Source organism: Gavia stellata, chromosome 1 (assembly GCF_030936135.1).
Source record: "Gavia stellata isolate bGavSte3 chromosome 1, bGavSte3.hap2, whole genome shotgun sequence".
Lineage (NCBI taxonomy): Eukaryota > Metazoa > Chordata > Aves > Gaviiformes > Gaviidae > Gavia > Gavia stellata.
The window spans coordinates 116,863,605-116,883,227 of record NC_082594.1 but is presented as its reverse complement, the minus strand read 5'-3'; the positions used below and the strand labels follow the sequence as shown (position 1 = coordinate 116,883,227).

The 19,623-nt window shown below is 48.6% G+C and overlaps 1 protein-coding gene across 1 annotated transcript; it reads left to right on the top strand.

Annotated features, from left to right (window-relative positions):
• The first annotated feature begins 7,698 nt into the window (after nt 1-7,698).
• CD2 (CD2 molecule) lies at nt 7,699-17,101 on the top strand. Its single transcript, XM_009816384.1, has 5 exons — nt 7,699-7,759; nt 9,552-9,848; nt 12,147-12,389; nt 14,777-14,896; nt 16,893-17,101. The coding sequence occupies exons 1-5, from the start codon at nt 7,699-7,701 to the stop codon at nt 17,099-17,101; spliced, it is 930 nt and encodes a 309-aa protein (XP_009814686.1).
• The last annotated feature ends 2,522 nt before the right edge of the window (nt 17,102-19,623 follow it).

Sequence of the window (19,623 nt, the reverse complement as noted above, 5' to 3'; positions counted from 1 at the left end):
GGTAGATCACAGCTCCCCTGAGCCCCTTTGCGCCAGGGACTCCTTACTCCTCTGCTTTTCTGATGAGCCATTTGCAGAGAATGTGCTATGCTAGTTTTGATAAGCCCGGGAAGGGGAGTGAACACAAATCTTCCCATAGCAGCAAACGGGAAATACCTGTTCTTCTTTCACACCCCCCCCAATCCGCTCTCCTCCCCACCCCACCCCCACCTAGTTCTAGCCAGCCCTTTCAGGATTTTTCTCCTGACCTCACTTTCTGGTTTGGATTTTGCCAAATGAGATGGGAGAATGGTGGTAGGAAGGCAGGACCCCAGCCAGCTTTTTAGGTACCCTGAATATAGGTAAGAACTTGCCTGTTCCTGTGCACAAGCTGGGTCAGGATTTCTCGTGTTGCCACAGGCGGCCGTGGTGAAAGCTGTCCAAGTTAAGCTTCTGTTTGTACGTGTTCCTGCCCAGCTGTGGAGGGTTTGGGATACTTTTTCTTCAGGTGATTTCTGATAAGGAGTTTAGCTTCCTTACCTTTTGTTGAGAGTTTAAAGCTTTGTTATTTGGCAAATAGAAATGCCTGTTTATAGCTTTTTCTGGAGAACCAGCTGTAGATGGAGAGGCCCTTCTTTGCTGGAGAGAAGGTCAGTAGGAGTCAACACCACCATGGATTTGATACATCTAAAAAACCCCCAATGGTTGAACAGCCTCAGTGAGAGAGGAAAGTAGATGCTTGTGTTTATCCTAATTACTGATGCTGCAGAGCTTAAAGGAACGTCCAAGATAACACAAACGACGACTGCAGCTGTAGTTCCAACCCAGTGCATCCTACCTGTGTGGGCACAAGGCATGCATGGTAACTTTCCATTGAGGCTGCACTGTAAACTTGCAGCTCTGCAAAGTGGTCGCTAAGGTTCAGCAAATTTTTACTGAGTTGTTGAAAGCAGTGTGAGTGGGACACATGAGAGAAACAGAGTCAACAAAAAGCCCCCTCTTCCACGATGGAAAGAAAAAGGGGTGGCTGAAAAGAATGGTGACACCAGTCTGAACCTGTCCACTGAGACTTCACTTGTGGCAATAGATGCTCTGAATGGAAGGTGCTTTTAAATGGTGCTTTGTAGACAGATAGTTGGGAGCCAGGAGTTTGGGTCACGGGAGCGTCTGGTTCCATTTGTTGTCCTCCTTTGGACTGGCTGGCTGACCCTAGCAAGGAGTTTCATCCTCCTCTGCCTCATTTCCCCTTCTGTAATACTGGGGTGATCACACAGGCATCCTCTGTAAAATGGGTTTAAGCCTTGCTGATACACAGCAGCACCTCATACCTGCGTGTTGGTGTGGCCGAGAGCTGGGGGACCCCATGGGGTGCTGCATGCGGAGGTCTGTCCGGTCTGCAGCAAGCGCTGTGATCCAGCTGCCACAGGATATCTGACTGCCCAGGATGTGAGGAAGAAGGGTTACCAAAACTGTTATGGTGAACGCCACCTCTCTCATTAACCTTGCTAATTTGCGAAATGCTGGTTTCCTTCTGACTCTTGGGAGTGTGTGACAGAGGGAGTGTTGGGTCTTGCGTATTGCCTTGGTAGAAATACTGTGAAAAGCCACAGCTTGCTTCCAATCCCCTGGTGCTCAGATGCATTACACAGAACATCCCCTGCCTGCCTTATTGAGATCTTAAAAACTAGAAATTCTCAGAAATGCAATGACACAGCACTTTAGCCATTACCCTTCCTCGGTGACAACAAGGAGCCGTGGGCTGTGAGCATTTAGAAACACGGGCAGCTTTGTGCCTGTACTTTCCCCTGCTGTGGAAAAGGCCCGCTCTTTGCTAACGCTCACATAGCTCCCTCCTGCAGCTGCCCGCCCTTTCCTCTGCAAGCATGGCGTGTTGGCAGTGGAGCTGAGAGCGTGGTCAGGATGGGGGTGAGCCCATCCTGCTGCCCTGTGGCCCCCGCACCCTGAGGAAGTGGCCATCTGGGTCTGCTGTTGCTTTTCAGCCCTGATGTGGGGCTGGGTCACCCAGGCGAGAGGGAGGGTGCTGCCTGGTCTGGCCAGACCGGGGTCTGGTCCTGGTGTGCCACCTGTGCTTGCTCAAGGCTGCCAGGGAGAGCAGGGTGTCCTGCCGCACTGACTAGCCACAGCAAAGGTATCGGCTCCTTTTTCTGCCCCGCTTTCTGTCCTCTCAGCTTGCCAGATGGCAGGGCTGGATGGGTCGATGAGCTGAAACGGCTGTATGTAGGAACAGACAGACATCAGAGAGGCCAAATCCAGGTTCACAGGGCACAGGAAAGTTGTGGGACCGGAGAAGTAGCAGGAGAAACTGAGCTGCAAAGTGGGGATCCACACTGAGCAGCAAAAGGGCTTGTATGCCTTTGCGTGTGGGACTTGTATAAAGGCCGTTCAGGGCCCCTCCTAGGAATACAAGCCTTTAATACTGAAATGTGTTATGCAGTTGTTTGTGCTTAGTCTCCTGGATCACTTCTCATCCTCCCACTTACTTGTTTTGGGCTGTCCCTCACTCCTCTCTAGAGTTACAATAGTATGATGCATTAAAATATTGTACAAGACAGGAGTTATTAATGCATTTGTTAAGCTGGTGAGTGTCAGATCTTGACCGAGAGATCAGATGGTAGTAACAAGTTGTCTTTCCTGCATGTATTTCTAAGAGCAACTGTTCTTCTAATATCTTCCTTGGGTAGCTAATCCATCCCCTCTCTGGTGATGAAGGTGCATATTGTAGTTAATACAGGTCTTCACATATTTACCACTGCTAAGACTGGAAGAGGTTGTTCTGTTCATCTACCTGGCATCTTGTGTAAAGCAGATTGACTGCATCATGCCAACAAACTTTTGCTTGGACCGCAACGTGTTTTGCAGTAGTAGTAATGTTACTGAGATTACTGGAATAAGATACTGAAAGCTAGATGCTAAATCTAGGATCGTTATGGATGATGGAAATCAGTGTCAGACAAGACTGAAATGCACCGTCTGCAAGAATAACTGTCTGATGGGATGCTCACATCTGCTCTGGCCTCAGTCGTTGTGAAGCACAGATTGTCAGACTGCTCTGTCTAAGGATGTTACGTTCCTTCAGACCAGACTTGAACTGGGCGTCTTTTGTGAGGTTTGGCTGTTGACACAGGCTCACAGGTAGAAAAGAAGAAAACGAGTCTGAGAGAGAGAACACCTGGGGCTGATGATGTGATATTATGGACATCACAAGGGAACCATTTATCTTGGAATAATCAGCCAAGAACCGTTCTGCATAAGTCACAGTTTGAAAGCTTCCATCTACCTCCATTTAGAGAAGGATGAAAAAGTGTCTGCAGACAGCCGTTTCAGCGCCCACAGGGTGTGTCACTATTTTTGGAATATTTCCACTGTGTACAGGCAAAGCATTGCTTTCAGTTTGCATGTAACAGGCTGCAAGCCACTGAGTCAGCATCCCTGCCAAACCTTTGGCCAAAGCTTTATTTTGACTTAATGATGTTCATTTTTGCACCGCTTTATTCAAGCTGGAGTTCTTCCTTTCTTGGCTCTGTGTAAGACAGAAGTGAAAAGGAGGAGATACGTGGCCTTCATCAGCCAAATGGCTGAAAGTGTATGTGAGAGCCAGCAGTTCCGTGGCATTTCACAGTACAGAGGAAATTTCTCCTGCCAGGGCTGACTTTGCTTCTTCCCCACTCCAGCCACTGCCCACAATTCACCCCGTCCTGCAAAGTTATGCTAAAGGAGAAGGGAATGTGCCATCATGAAACCCCCAGCTACCATCCAGGGCAACACACATGGAGCCCAGCTGTTAGTCTTGCAGGCTAGGGTGCAAACTCAGGATTGCTCCCAAGAATAAGGTTGGCCTTATCCAAAACTTCCCTTCCACTTGATATTACCTGTCTGGTGTTTCAGTCAGGATCACATTTGCTCTTTTCACAAACTGTGCCTAACTAGAGGCCTGTCTTTGTGAGAAATTTAGAGGTGTGAATTTGCAATACTCTTGTCGTCTTTCATGGTGAGGGTCTCAGGTGGTGGTGAGTGCAGGGTGTCTGCCTGTACTTTCAGGGAAGATTAGTGAGTCCCATGCAAATGCCATTTAATACAGCCTAAGCGTCATACCAGAGGAGAAGGTGCAAATTATCAGACAGGCTACAAAGCCACCCTGGCTTATTGTGTGCTGACTTTCCTGAGAATAACACGCTAAGTGTATTTGTACTCTTCCTTTTCTAGATCTAATAACATTCTCTTTTCTTATTAGCCTCAGGCATGAATGTTTATTGGCTTATCACTAGGTTGAAGACTTAGAGCTGGGAACAGCTACATATTGTCTCTTGAGATGCTGCCTTCAGATGTGTGGGAGTCTGTCACCTTTACATGGAAATGTGAGTATGATACTTATATTCCCTGTGAGGAAACTGCTTAGTGTGTTACAAAGAACAGAAGAGTAAAGAGAGAGCAAGCAACGAAAGCAAACTTATATGACTACAGCACTTTGTGGCTTTTGCAGTGGAAACAATACCGCAGAGGCTGCAAAGAAACACCCCGTTGCCACGGCTGCATTCAGTCCTCTGCTCTACTGTGCGTCAGAAGATGGAGATGTCTAGCAATGTAGTGGGCTCACCAGAGGCCAAGCACCCTCAGCCATGGGCTGACAGGCCTAACTGAAGACAGGTCCAGCACCACCGTACTGGGAGACCTCTCCTTCTCTGTTGGTGCCCTGGTTTTCTAGCTGGTTTGTGTTTAGCCCAGCAGTGTTACTTCCTGTGCAACGGGTAGGAGAGAGGGTGTCTGCAGCGGAGCAGAAGAGCGTGAGGGCATTGTTATCTGCAGGCATGGCAGACCTCGCCTCATCCTGCCCAGCACAACTTGGGACAGTGTTTGGGCTGTGGCAGCACACAACTGCGAGTGATAGCTCTCGCTGTGCCTGTCCCGCTCCTCGGGGAGCGTTGCTGGTTGGCGGGGGGGGGGGCTGCTCTGCCATTGCTCCCTGCTGTAGCTGTTTTCAGGACAGGCGTCCCACGCTGCATTGCTGAAGGTACGTGCTGGGTCCAGAGCTCCTCTGTGGCAGTAGCCCAAAGCTGCTGTCCCTTCCAGAGATACCCATTTGCCTTCAGACACCGTCTCCTTAATGTCTTCCCTTGGGGGGAAACAGAGACATCAGTGCAGGGACTTCCAGTGCTCCCCTTCCAGTAACATCCAGAAAATCCCTTCCTTCTTCTAAAACGGGGATCGAAGCCCAGTCAGGGCTGCAGCACAACATTGTCTTGCTCCTCAAGAGACCGAGGGTAAAGCCACAAAGATGTTGCCATTTCCCCACTTCTCATCTGGCCCGAAGGCTGAGGTTAGAGACACAGGGTGCTTTCTCCTCATCCAGCTGGGTCTGATGGTGCACGAGGTTTCCAATCCTGGTTAGAAAAGGGGCTGCTTGGTGGGATGGACCATGCACATGCCAGGATCTCATGGTGAATCCTTGCTGCAGGTGGGTGGTGTGCCCCTTTGCTGGCTCGGCTTTGCTTTTGTTATACAAAATCTCTAAGCAAGTTGATTTTGTGCACACGCACCCAAGTACTCAGAAATACCACAGCCTGTTGTCACTTCTGTGGCACAGTGGACAGGGGACGTCAGCTACTGAGCCCTCACCACCTCTCTTGAGTGCCTCATCACAGCAAACTCATTTTTGAACACACCTTTTACATCCTTTAGGAGTGGTTTCTTGCTCCTGTCCACCTGCTGCTCTAACAGGAAAAAGGATGCCACGATTGATGTGCTGTAACTGGTCTGCTGGAGCACAGGGGCTTCCAGCCTGAGTCGTTTCAGCTGTGATTGTACAAAAGCGCAGGCATCTGGGCATGGCAAACTTGATTAACTGGAAGTAGTGGTCTTCATAGTGACTACAGGGGATCCTTTTAAGCCTTGTTCTGCTGCTGTGGAGCTTTTGTCTTTCATTTGCACCCACCCCAGTTTCTGCCTGCAGCTCTGCAGCAGGCAGTATCCAGGGAGCAGGGTGGCACTGAGCAGGTTCTGTGTGTGCACAGAGCAGGACGGTCCCTGCCCCAGCACGTTTGCCATCTAAGCGTGCCAACAAACAGACAAAACGCAGGGGTACACTGGAAGCAGGTGGTGGCTTTGAGGGATGTTGCCTTGAGGAAGAAGAGAGACAAGGTTGAGCAGTGGTTTCAGCATGCCCGGGGGCCTCCCTCTGCTCTGCTTTAGGGACCCAGCAAAAAAAAAAAAAAGGCAGGAGAGATCGGGGTTGCTGCCTTTGCCCAAAGCCCTGTAGGTGCTCAGGCTGGAAGCAGATGTGTCCAAGCGTGCAGACCTTGCATGTCCCTGCCAGCGTGGCTGGGGAGAGAGGTCCCCACAGCCCCCCAGGGCCCACACTGCTGGCACAGTCTTCTTGGCTGGGGAGATGCCAGGGGACGGCAGCCCTTGCCCTCGGCTTGTTTTTCTCCACAGAGAGTAGAGGTCAGGCACACAAATGTCATCTTGCTGCTGTTGCTTCCTCTCTCCTTTTGCGTGTGCCTCCCTTGTGCGTTCTTTGTAAAGAAACAATAACAAAAAGAAGGAAGAAAAGCTTGGTTTTCCCGTGATGTGCAGAGGCAGCAGTACTGTGACCTTAGTGTGTTCTACCTCAGGTAACTTTTTCTCCTTTTGTGCAAAAAGGGGTAGTTTTTACCAGTATTAGTACCGGTTAAAAGATGATGAAGCCAGAGAAGGAGAGGTGTCTTACAAGACCTTCCTATGACTTCAAGGAAGAATGACACGAATGAACGAGAAAGATTTGTCTGATATTATACATCTCCTGTGCCACAGCTTTTCTTCTGTTTTCTTTCTTGGTCTACGTCTGTAATAAAAAGCTTGAAGATTTCAGTGGCCACTGTAGCAGAGGGATTGTGTTGGGGATGATATGATTCCAAATCCTCACCACCCCATCTGTTTCACATTGGAATCGGGGATAAAGACTTTATTAGCTTCTCACGTGTTGCCATGTCACCCATGCCTTGTCCCAGCTTCTTTTCAGACCGTCTTTCCCACACCAACCAGCTTCAGGGCTGGTTTCTGGCTAGACCCAAGGCAGTGTTTTCATCCCCTTCCACACTCATCCATCTTTTGCAGCTTGCTCAAACGGCCGGCCGTGCCTGGAGGACACCTTTGTGTGGCACCAGCCTGCCTCTCATAGATCAGACATTGATGCGAAGCTGATCCTGATGGTTTCCAGGGGAAGCATGTCTCCTTTCTACGTGTTGATCAACAGCCATCGGCTACCTGCTCCCCGCTAGGGCCTGCTGTCCCGTTGCTGCTGCTGAGGCTATGGGGGAGCAGGATTCCCATCACCCCACCACCACAAAAACCGCATCTGTCCCAGTAGGATGGTGGCACGCGGATGCTGGAGTTGAACTCTTTGGGTGAACATTGAAGAGAATGAGGGCCCCGGGTGGGCTTCCAGCTGGGTAGGCAAACCTTGGGGGCATTCCTGCATTTTAGTGTGTGTTTTCCTTGTCAATGCACGTTGTCCCCATCCTGATTAATGCCCCATCGAGAGGTATTTCTGCCTATGGTTTTTGTGCCTGTGCTAGAAACGAGAAGTGCTAGGGTGAGAGCTGGGAGGAGGGTACAAGGGCTGTACAGACACCTCCCACGACTGCTTGCTCACAGCAGAAAATCCTTTCACCTTCCAGGAACTATCATTAGACAAGGCGACACTGGATTTTTTTGACCCTGAAAATGAACTTTAGGAGGATTTTCCTAGTCAAGTGCTTGCTGATTTTGTTTCCCAGTGTAAAATGTGAGTTTTTCTTACCATTTTTTGCTTTTTCGGGCTAGCATTGTTAAAATTGCATTTTAAACCATTTACAACTTGGTGGGATATTACTGATAAAAAACTAGTTCCGCTTTCCCAATGAGTGAAGACCTTTGGGTTATTGCTATTATTATTTGATTTAATTTTCAGCCGGGGGAAGGGCAGGACCTGAGTTTCCTATTCCAGTTATAATAATAGCTGTAAACAGTTTTGGTTTTAAGATAATGAGCCTTAATTTGACACATGTATAATGAGAAATGTCAGCATGCAGCTTTCTCTCTGCCCTCGAGGTAGCTTGTACTACATTAGAGATCCAGTTCATGGTGCATTATCGCATGTAATTTCCTTTTCTTATCAAAGATGAGCAAATCTTTTGAAAATGCACATTATATTCTTCCATAAATATTAACAGAAAGAGTGCTATATCTTAGTGTCTTCAGTGGACTTGAAGTCTAAGATATGAAAACAGCAAGCAGATACATACCTCTTTTATATTTTGCATATTATTGCTCTCATTATTTTTTAACATATTAATCTAAAAACTTAATTAGGTGTTAACTCATAGATTAGAGAAAGTTATAAAAGATGGAGACAATACCATCATGCATAGATTTTTTTTCTCTGTTCATTCCACTACAGATTGTATATATGGCTGTCTAATGCTTTTCTTTTCATCCAGAACAAAATTAATAGATAAATAAGGAATTTTTATTTTGTACGTGATATATAAAACATCTTCCCCAGCAGAAATGAAGATTATTCCCTTGAATGGAAAACTTGTTTCAAAGACTTCCTTACTTTTCTAAAATGATAATGGGAGCTTTTCCTTTTGACTCTTTCTTGTGACTGCAAGTGAGCTCTACGCTGCCAGTTTGGATATTTCTGCCCCTTGGAGTGCATTTCAGTTGGCATTAGCAGAAATGCTGTTTCATTAGCTAAACAGTTTTTTAGTATCGTGTGTGTGGGATACTCAGCTTTCCATTAGCAAGACTACGGAGATCAGAAAAACACCCAGAGATGTGTCTAGGTGGTCTCCATGGTAGAGATGCCATTGAATTATCCTCGAAAACCTTTTTGGCCTTTGCCCGTCTCCTGATGTCTCCAGTGCCTGATCAGTTCGCAGGATGCGGTTAGCTGTTTGTTTCTCCCCACTTTACTTGCCCCACCGTGATCCTGTTCTAGAAAAATCAAGTGGGTATATTCCAGCGGGGCGGGGTGCTCAGGATGGGTGAGGAGGGGGCACTGCAAGCTGGCAGCACTGGGTCTGCCTCCAGTTCAGTGCCTTACACTCACTCACTGCTTGACATGGGCCACTATTATTATTACCGTCGCTGTTATTGCTGAACTGATCCTACTGTCCGGGACCACGACTAGTTTGTGTTCTTGCCATCCGCAGTGATGGGCGCTGAGTACCAGCCCGTGCCACGCGAAAAACATGCTGAAGTGACCTTCTTTTCAGGAAGGGTTAAGTTCAGGGTTGTGTTCACAGGCAGCCATGAATCTTGCATCCAAAATTACTCCAAATAAGTCAACCAAAGTATAAAGCCAGCTTTTGAAAGCCGGACTTTTAGCTTCCTTGCCCCCCAGAATTAAATTGGGTGCTGACATTTATCTGATGAACGATCAAGAGGCGCTTTGGAGCAGGGGAAGAAAACAGCATCAGTAATGAAGAGAGGCAACTCGGAGGGGTTAGCAAGTGACAGACTTTTGGGTCACTGCTGTGGTGGTGAGGGCTGCTGGAGACAGGCTGATGGGCTGGTTGTGCTTCCCTTTACAGGCTCCGTCACCAACTGGATTTACACGGCAGTGAATGAGTCGGCTGTTCTCAGCATCGCTGCTTCTGGGAGCGTGTATGATGCAACATGGCTGAAAGACAGAAAAAGGTTGCTTCAGATAAAAGATAAGAAAGTGAAGTACTATGTGAACAAGGACCAGTGCAGGTGTAAGATACTCCTAAATGGGACTCTGCAAATAGAGCGGGTGGCGAAAGAGGACAGTGGAAAGTACACGGTGACTGTTTATCAGCAGGATGGAAAATTGAAGGCAGAAGAAGATACAATGTTCATCGTTCAGGGTGAGTTTTTGCTCTTGCCATACCATTCCCAGAATAGCTGAGTAAGACTTGGTATAAGCTCTCTCCTGCAAACTTTTCTACTCATTGACCCCCTTTCTATTTTGGGGGGACTTCTGTGAGACATACTTCTTTCCTCCCGCCGCTGACTGCAGTCTGCCCTTCTCTTGCCCCCCCCCGCCCCCGCTTTCTGGCTCCCCCCTCTGCGAGCCACCAGGTTTCTGCAAATGTCCAAGCAGAAACTTCTTGCAGGAGCGCAGCAACCTATGCGAGGTATGCCTGTGGCTGATGCACTGTGCACTTCTGGTGCTGTTTTATGAGCGCTGAATTATCACTTTTGGTCTCTAGATACTGCTCCAGCAAAGTGAGCACCTTGTGTTGCATCTGCCAACCTCCTGAGGAGAGCTCAGGAGCCCAGGTGGCACTAAATGCCTGTATTTAGGCAATGCGATTCCACTCTGGTTTTGCTCTAACATAAAAACCAGCCAGCAGTCACCTCCCCTGAGATACACAACAGGAGTTGAATTTGCAGGGCAAGACGACTCCTGCACCCTATCCTTGCATAGTGTAACACAACAAATACGAAGATTGTGCTGTTCAAAGGACACTTAATCACACGTCTGGGGATTTCAGCTACAGGGTTCAAAGCATGAAGGCAGCCTCCATTCCTGTGCTGTATCTTGCCCTGAGAAATCAGAGCAGTAGCAACCCAAAGCGTTTGGGACAAGGAAGAAGGCGGTGGCTCTTCTGCTCCTTTATGGCTGCTGCCCCCTGTCCAGACCACTAAGCTGTTGGGCAGCATGGTTTTTTTCCCAGCAAGATGATTTTGCTGTGTCCTTCCTCAGCCGGTATGCACACCTCTGCCAGCCTCTTGAGTTTGTGGGCACCAGCTGGCAGTACAGAAATGATGCCTTGATGAGGCAGCAGCAGCAAAGACAGCTGGAATGGTTTCTGTGCGGTGGGAGGCCCCATGGCTAACAGGCTGCTGAGAAGTGAGGGTGTCTCGCTACTTTGAGAATTACTGCAAACTCTCTACAGGTTCAGGAAGTCGTCACGGCCTGATGCTGCTTACTTATGCTTTAAGGCACTGAGCTGTTGTCATGGTGTCCTGGGTTCAATTTCAGGTTAAGGTTCCAACCTAGCTATGTGCTGCATCATTTTGTCTACTGTGCAGCAGAGGTTGGCTTACCTCTGAGACAGGTTTTGAAGTGAAGTCCTTTAGTAACTGTTGGGTGATAGAGTCATATGTCAGCCAGATTATACTTTGTTACTAGGGTTGGACAAAGAGTTGTTCCAAAAAAATAATAGTTTAGATGATATCATCACGCAGCTCCATCACCAGGACCTGAACTCTAGTGTTCCACACTGGGGTGTTCCCCTGAGTGATAGGTTACAGCTTGCAGAAGAGGAGTGGGCTTAATGAGGAAAGGGTGGCTGCAGATGTCACAACGTGAGCCTAGACTGCATTTGCTACAAGCAACCCTTATTGGCTTTAAAATTTATGTTCCCTATAACTTACATAGGTGGCTCTGGCATGTTTTTGTTTATCTGGTCTAAAAGGTAGAAATTAATTTTTTTCCATCTGATGTCCCTGCCAGTTGCCCCCAGTTAAGGAAAGCCCCGCAGGCTTTTCTGGCTCTTCCAGTGCCACTAGTGATAGAGAATCTGGAACAGAAATGTAGCTAGCTGTTTGCAGGACATAAAGAGACAGAAATCAGTTCTCTCTGTCATAACCTCATTGAGAGCGAAGAGGTGTCTGTTTTGTGTTTTCTGTTCTGTTTTGATGGGTTTTCATGCTGCGGCTGTCATGCTATCTGAGTACCTTTGGTAGTACATAAAGCATCGTAAGTAGCTGTTTGCCCTGTCTTAGAGGAAATCTTTCCTGATGTGCACAGGCAGATCAGAGCGAACTTCATTTGCACCAAAACGTTGGGGCCAGAGTTGGAGGGGGTTGTGGCTCCAAGTCCCTCCCCTCCACCACCTCCCCCAAAAACACAACTTCCTCCCCTTGCCGGCCTGGCTGGCTGTGAGCCAGGCTGAGCCTGAAAGTAGTCCAGCCATGGTGATGCAGCTCTGCTTTGCCAGGCCAAATATGTAGGCTAATATAGTGCATTTTCTTTATTATTGCCATGTTACTTCTGTAGTAGAGGTCTAATTTGGTCTTCATTCTTCTCTGGTCTCATTAGCTGGGGTTATTCCCTCACTGCTTGTTGGGGACTAATTCTCTGTTATGCTTAATAATGGAGGTTTTCAGGACGAGAAACCATCTCAGAGGTGCCCGTCCCTTCTCTTCTTTTTCAGAGCCTGTCCCTCAGCCAGTCCTCAGTGCTGAATGCATGAATAAAACTGTATCTGTCAAGTGTGAAGTCAAGCAGAAGACTAAAGAAGAAACATTTGTGATGGAACTGACTCAAGATAAAAGCAAAAAAATTCAAAAGAATGCAACAAGGTTGGAATTGCACACACGGTATTCTGGGACGTTCAGATGTGTTGTTAAGAACCAAGTCAGCGAAAAAACGGCCGAAAAAGTAATTAAGTGTTCAGGTAAAAGAATCTATTTTTGCCAGAATCTGCTAGGGTGGACCCACAAAGCCTGATGCAGTTGCACGAATCTGTAGGACTTGTCCAGGTGCCAGGAGCATTGATGGTTCCTGGTACCCAGTATTGAGAGTCTAACATCACTGCAATTATTGGGAGCCAATGCTGCTGTGGTAGCTGGGGTGCAAGTCATGCTTTCTCCTTGGCATTCCCCAGCCTTGCCGCATCTCCACCTCCCCACCCTGCTGCTGCCTGCCCCACTGCTGCCCTTATGGCATCCCTGCTCCAACAGCAGGGAGGCCAAGCTGGGTGTAGCGGGGTGTGAGGTGGGCCATGCTCCTCTTCTCCTGGGGCCAATGGTGTTTTCCCCCAGGCTCAATGAGGCCTGGGGGTCGCTGGAAGAGGGGGAGAGGTTTTTCTGGAGTCAATTTCAGATTTCTAGTGCAGCACTGAGGAAAAGTCCTTGAATTTTCTGGGCTCGGGTTCATCCTACCTAACTGTGAGCACTTCGCTTAAACCACTCTCTTGCTCTAGATTCCCTCTAGAGCTAGTGGAGAGTGGGGGAGATCACAAGAGCTGGCTCAGTATTTCCAATTTCCAGCTATTTCTGCCATAGTGAATTTAGGGGAAGTCCAAGTCTGAAGGCCAGCCCATGGTGTGAGAAGGGAGAGAGCAAGCCTTAAGATATAGAGGCCTTACTGAAGCAATCCAAGGTCTGCTGAGGCTGACTGAAAGGCAAAGGGCTGAGGGATGGGGTGGCCTCTGCTCTCCTGTGCAGCCCTTGCCTCCTGAAGGATCTCCCTGATGCCTAAAATGGACAGAAAAGGGTTATTTTCTGCTGCATGAGCTTCCTGACCTGATGGGCTGCGCAGTCCCATTGGCGCTCGCATTGGGAAGGGGCTGGACTGCGGGTGAGGAGGATGTGGCATGGACTTTGGAGCCAAGTGTGAAAACATGTTGCTGGATTAGGTCCGTTTAAGGCAGGGCAAACTAGCCCAAACACATTGTCTTAATGAGGAAACGCTGGATGAAGCCGGCCATCCCGAGGCACGAGCCAGGCAAGTGTGTGCCTGCCTGCATTGCTGTTATGGGCAGACATGGGCCATCAGCAAGACACTTTGCTTTCATGTCTTTTCACCCTTGAGAAATGCTCTTTTTCCGCATCGCAAATTGGGTGGGAGAGTTTGTTTTTTCTCAAATCATTAACAGAGAAATAAAAGGTTTGCCACACTGACCTTTAAGGTACAAATATAGCATTACTTAGACACCAAAAAAACACTGAAACCATGTAGCGCTACCTTTCCTACTCAAACTAAAAACCCCTCAAACCTTTCTGTGTGGTGGCAGGACTGTGCCAGCTCGATAGTAGATTAAATACCCCTCAGCTCGCAGTCAAACCTTCCCATCCTGCTCCCCTCCATGAACACCTGGTCCTGCATTCAAGGTCTATCACCTTGAATTTTGACATTTAGCAGGCAAGACATGCTTCAGATGGGCTTCAGCTTAGCTAACTTTTCATTTAAGTGTAATTATGTGTGAATCTGCCTGGCCTGACCTTATAGTCAGCTGGGAGAAACAGGCATGGAAAGGGAAAAATACAACTCGGTGTAACACTGGCAGCTAAAACAGGTGAGAAGAACCACGTCACTGAGGGTACTTGTCTTTTTCTCCATTGGGGCAGCCCAGGCTGATGGTGGCCTTTATACTGTAGACATCTCAGCTTTGGTGTCGTCACTCTTCGCCCTCCACGTGCATGCCCGGTGAATGTTAAGGGTGGTACCAGTGGTGTAGTCCCCTTTGGAGCTTTATTCCCCAGGAAGCCAAGAAAGGTGCGCTTCTGCTGGGTTCAGCTCCATGGTACCTGTGCTTGAGCGTGAACACTGAATGCCAGGAGGACAGCCCGTTTTGAGGCTGTGGGATATGTGGGTTATGTCCTTTTCCTTTTCACTTTTTTTTAATTTGCATACAGCCAAAAATTGAAGAGGAAGTACCAAAATACTATGAAGCAAGCTAGTCTCAGTGTTTCCAGCTCAGTAGGAAGTACTTAAAAAGTTTATTTTTATTAGATGCTGAGCACTGCCTGGATGCTCATTGTCCTTAAAAGGGTCCATTGCTAGCAGGAACAGGGCATTTGTGGTAATCTAAATAAAATGAGCTGGCACACATCAGTGCTCTGGTTTCAATTTTCTGCAGAACTTGAATCCATCAGGGAGCAATCAAAATCCTCCACAATGAGGACCAGCAACTTTCTGCTGTGCACAGAGAAAAGGCAAAGGGTGGGCTCTCTCCCCAGGGCTGCCTTTTCAGTCAATGGAAGAAAATACAGAATTCTAGGTAGACGTTGTGCAAGTTATTTCCTTCCCTCTAACATCCTCTTTCATTCCCTTAACTAGGCCAGCTGGACCTTTATCTCATCTTAAGCATAGCAGGAGGCGCAGTCTTCTTTATCATCTTCGTGATTTTGCTTATTTATTGTATAAGGAAGAAGAAAGCAGAAAGGCTTGAAGATGATAGTAAGTGTTTAAGGGGCTTTATGTTGCTATCCAGCCACCTAAAATCTGAGAGCTTCCCGCTGACAGCACCCCTGTGGGCAGGAGCATGCTCTCTGCCTTGGCATGAGCAAAACACGGTTTTGGCATATGGTGAATCCCGGCAGATTGGCTGGCATTGCCAGTCTTGGTTTCCGATACATGCTTTGAACACAAGACTTCTTGTTCTCAAGTGTTTATTCATGGGGGAAGAATTGCTCCTCTAAAGCTCAGCCAAGGCCACCAGTCATGAGCATCTGTGGGGCTAAAATATACAACTAGATATCCCGTCAGCCGATTTTTTTCACTAAATTTGTATGGTGTAAAATTAGGATCCTTGAAATCAGTAGTCATATTTGGAAACACTGTAGGTAGTGAGAAGGGGCAAGAAGCACTCAGCTTTTCTGTGAGTTTCCTCAGGCATCTCACAGAACTTGTCCTCTCTACTGAACAATGTCCTTGGGGGCCTGTCAACACTGGAGGTCCAACTTGGGGCACTTTAAAGAGTTGAGGTTTTCAGAGTGGGCAGAGATTTCATCTGTTGTCCAAAATTCATGCCTCTTCAAGACCATAGGAAATACTCTGCCAGAGTCTTCTCTGAGAGTGGGCTCTCAGTCATGATGGAGAGGTTGCCTTGAGTTGCAACCCCGGCGTTGCTGCTAGTTTGGGGGGACAGAGGATACTGAGCAACACTCAGGAAGAGTTGTCTGGCCCACCTGGAAGGGGAGGCTAAAGCAGGAGGGGGGTCGCCCTGGCAGGGAGGTCACCCTGCAGCCGGGGGAGCACCTCGGCTTAAAGGCTTGTTTCCTGCCCCCACACAGTCAGGCTTCCTCTGTGGTCTCAAATAACAGCTACTCTCCTGTGAGTCAGTTCTCGAGTTACAAAATGGGAGTAAAAGCTCCTTTGTACACCACAACAGTCTTTGTCAAGATAAAGAGGGCAGTGCCTGAAGGAAACCTCAGCTGATACCTCAAAGGTGTCAGTGGTCAGGCTGACAACAAGGGTGAGCATGTCCTGCCCCATGGCCGAGGGGGAGAGCAACCCCACTCTACCTGAGCGTGGGCAACTCGCCATGGCCCTCCTGCTGCCCCCGAAGTTACGACCGCGAAGAATAGGCAAGCGCTTTCCCCGTTCGCTGGGAGAGCTCACCACAGTGCAATCACGAGATATTATCTCAGAAGTCTTGCCGTAGCTCGTGAGCACAACGCTGGTGTGAGCATAGCCATCTTGAGTGTTATTTTACATTATGCCTGTTCTTCTTTGAATGGGATACAGTACGCCCCTAACTGTGCAGTGATAGGATATCCTCAATTCTTGGGTCTGAATTCAGCAAGAATTAAGAAAAAGAGAAGTCGGGGAAAATGAGAACTAATGTAAGTGGGTGACTAGCCTTTTTAAAACAGTTTGGTGTGTGCTTAAGGCCATTTCAGTGTCCCAAGAAGTAAGTCACTCAATCCTAAACTAAGCTGACCAACATTTCAGAAATGATGAGTGAGTGATCAAAAGTCAGCTGGCATGAATTTACTTCTTCTTCATGAGGGGAAATTAATGCTGGTAAAATGGACCTCTGGCTTCCAGGTGCCTGGAAATCCCAGCACGGATAGTGGCAGGGCAGAGTGCTTTGATATTGCTTCCTGGGGTTACATCTCACTTGCCCTTCAGTGGCACATTTCCCAAAGAGGACAGAAAAGCTCAGGCTGGGGGTGTCCATCGGTGACGGCTGGGGCCTCCCTAGCAAAGTTGGTTCCCCAAACACAGAGAGGGCAGAGCTGTCCCAGACAGGTTTGCCCAGGGTGCGCAGGCGGAGGTGATTTTGGTTGCTCCACTGGAGTAGCAGGAACACCTGAGAGTGACAATGGTCTTCCAGGTAAGACCAATATTTGACTTTATCTTGCTCGGGCCAAGTACTCTTCCCTGGCTGTTGGACTTCTGCGTAGACTTTGAGTATGTGCCTGATTGCTGGGTCTTTCTGTCATTGCAGACGAGGAGCGAACGATGCGTGCTCGCCAAGTGGACAATGAAATGGTGGTGCGGGAGCTCCCTCAGCCACCCTGCAATCCCACCCCGAAGCAGCTGCGCGTGCCCCAGCGGCCGCAGCTGCAGCCCCAGGTGCAGCAGCAAGCTCTGCCCCCACGGCCCAGGCCCCGTACTCAGCAGCGGACTCCAAACCACCCAAGAGAAAGACCTTGAGTGTCTATCCTGGGAGGGATGGGTATCTCTCTGCTCCACCACTCACTGGGAAAAGAAAGTTTCCAATAGTCAGGAACCCCTCCCGCCCAGGCTTGCGTAACACTCAGCTATGAAATGGCAGCTTTTGTTGCAGAATATTAGAGAAAGCATCAAACGGAGATGAAGAGACCCAGTGGAGGAGATTCAAGGTGATGGCCATTTTTTCTTCACGTGTCTCCACTTTAGGGTATGGAGAACTGAGCCTCGAAACCTGTGTCTTTCTGTGGTCCCCTTGTTTTAACTGCACCTTGTTGTCTTCCTGCTTTTTGGATGGATTATATCAAGAAGAAGCTAAAGCTCTATGGAGACAACACCGGCCTAAGGATCTCATGTGGTTTTGTCACGTATCTTTCCTTTCTTCCGCCGCACGTTAAGATAGCCTTCTGGCTTCAGCATCAAATGCATGACCTCCTGGATGAAAAAATAGTTGTATGAATTAAATGCTTGTCTGATGTTGAAAGAATTGGTGTCATCTAATGCAGAGAAGAAAATACTGAAAGGAGATGTGAGAGCCTTGAAGCATATGTGTGGGAAAAATGCAGGTGTCCACAGGAGTAAACTTTTCACTTTCTCTACCATGTTTAGAACAAGAAACCACGGGCTTAAATTGCAGAAAAGGAGAGTTAGGTCAGGAATTTTTTTTTTTTTTTTTTTTTTTTAAATGAAGCACTGAAGTAGATTTCTGGGAGAGAATCTCCAGCACTGAGAGTTTCAAAGGGCAGATTAGGCAACCATCTGCAAAGCATCCTTGTCCTGCTGAGGGCCAGGAGAATGTGCTACACGGCTTCTCCAAGAACCATTTCAGCTCGGTTTTCTGTGACTCCTTGTTGGCAAATAAAGTGAAACTTGATTCTCAGCATAGGTCTGTTTGGCTGTCCAGACAAATTTTTTGTCACAGAAGTGATCTGGTACCTGCTGGTTCATGCGACAAGTGTTACAAACTGCCGAGCAGCCTAATTACTACTGGCATTGTCTGGATGGTCATGGCTTTTCATCATAGAGCCTCCTGATGATGATGAGGGACTGTGTCCCTTGATTTTGCTGGTAAGCACCTCATGTATAACCAGGTGATGACAGAGAACGTCTGAGATCTCCCCGTCCCAAAGGGAGAGGTTGGACTGCAATAACTGCCCCTGCATCACCCTCCATGTGCTGGACAAACACTGTTGGCTCCTCTGGTCCTTGGACACATTCATTACCGCCTCTACAGGACAGCTGAGGAGATGAGAGAGGACAGACCTTTTTAAAGCAATGTCTGAAGGGGTACATTGGCCCATCTGGTGTAAGAGGCAGTGCAGGTGGAGGCAGAGAGAGCTGTAAGAGCCACAGAGCACGAGACATCCAGCTAGCCTGTTGTTGCATTAGGCAGAAGAACATGTAGTACCTCTTCCAGGCTTGACTATCCTACACATGTCAGGGGAGTTAAAATGGCCATCCTTTGTTTCTCCTCAGAAATGTGACTATTTTTACCTTCTGGTACAAGGGCAGGGAAGTAACTTGTCAGGGAGAAGGAGGTCTCTGCCTCCTCCAGAGCTCAGTCCCTTTGCTTGAACTCCGACGGCGGACACAGCCCTGGGAGTGTCACTTGCTCTCACCTTAGCTTTCTGCAGCTTGTTTTAGCGCTTTCACCATTTAAAGTTGCATTTCGTAAACATTTCATGGTTTATTTTGTAAGATATTCTATATCCCTGTAGTGAATGAATAAAGATGAGAGTGGGTGGAGAGGATCTTCGTTCACACCTGTGCTGGTACTTCAGCATCTGGATCTCACTTTGGTAGAAAGAAGACAAGAAAAACGTTTTGGTCACTGAGCCACGGAAACACGGATGCCGGAGGTTTCACACAGAACCCCGGGAGGTACCAGCTGCTGCCTGACTGCTGGCAGCTGGTGGGCTGGGGTCGGTGTGGGGGAGCACAGCCGCCGTGCCCGGCTGCGGCAGCGTGCTCTGCCTGTCCCGCGTGGCCAGAGCTTTATTGGTGCCCTCTCCAGAGCGAGCAGCCGAGCTGGGACTCTTCGGTGGTTACGGGAGCACTGGTCCTTCCTGGGTGAGAGGGAGGGTTACTGGGACCTGAGGAGGAGAGCAGACTCTTCCTGGGACCCCCTGGCACTGAACAGTGCTCTTTGTGCCCAGAGCTTAACAGAGCTGCAGGAATGCTTTGGAAATGCTCCTTCCCCACCACAGAGGCTTGGTGAGCTTCTGTTGGATCTCTGAGAGACCCCCCTGAGCTTCCCCCCAGCTGCTGCCTCAGGCCCTCCTCCGCCTGGGGCTGGTGCTGGCGGGGTGACACTTGCCACAGGACCTTGCAGGGGGGCACTGGTGCATGCATGAGGTGGTGCCGGAGTGACTCTGGCCCAGCACAAAGGTGTGCTCTTCTGGCAAGGAACTGCAGCATGAAGCTAAGTCACGCCCAGGATAGGAACGGGAGGCTCAGAGCTCTTCTACTGTCAGTCACAAACTGGGTCCAAACCCGTCCTCGAGACC

What these genes read in the sequence shown, in the direction of transcription:
- CD2 (XM_009816384.1), top strand. Translation starts at nt 7,699, where the DNA reads ATGAACTTTAGGAGGATTTTCCTAGTCAAGTGCTTGCTGATTTTGTTT. An exon ending in TTTGTTTCCCAGTGTAAAAT is followed by an intron (nt 7,760 to 9,551) that starts GTGAGTTTTTCT and finishes TTCCCTTTACAG; the next exon opens with GCTCCGTCACCAACTGGATT. An exon ending in AGAAAGGCTTGAAGATGATA is followed by an intron (nt 14,897 to 16,892) that starts GTAAGTGTTTAA and finishes CTGTCATTGCAG; the next exon opens with ACGAGGAGCGAACGATGCGT.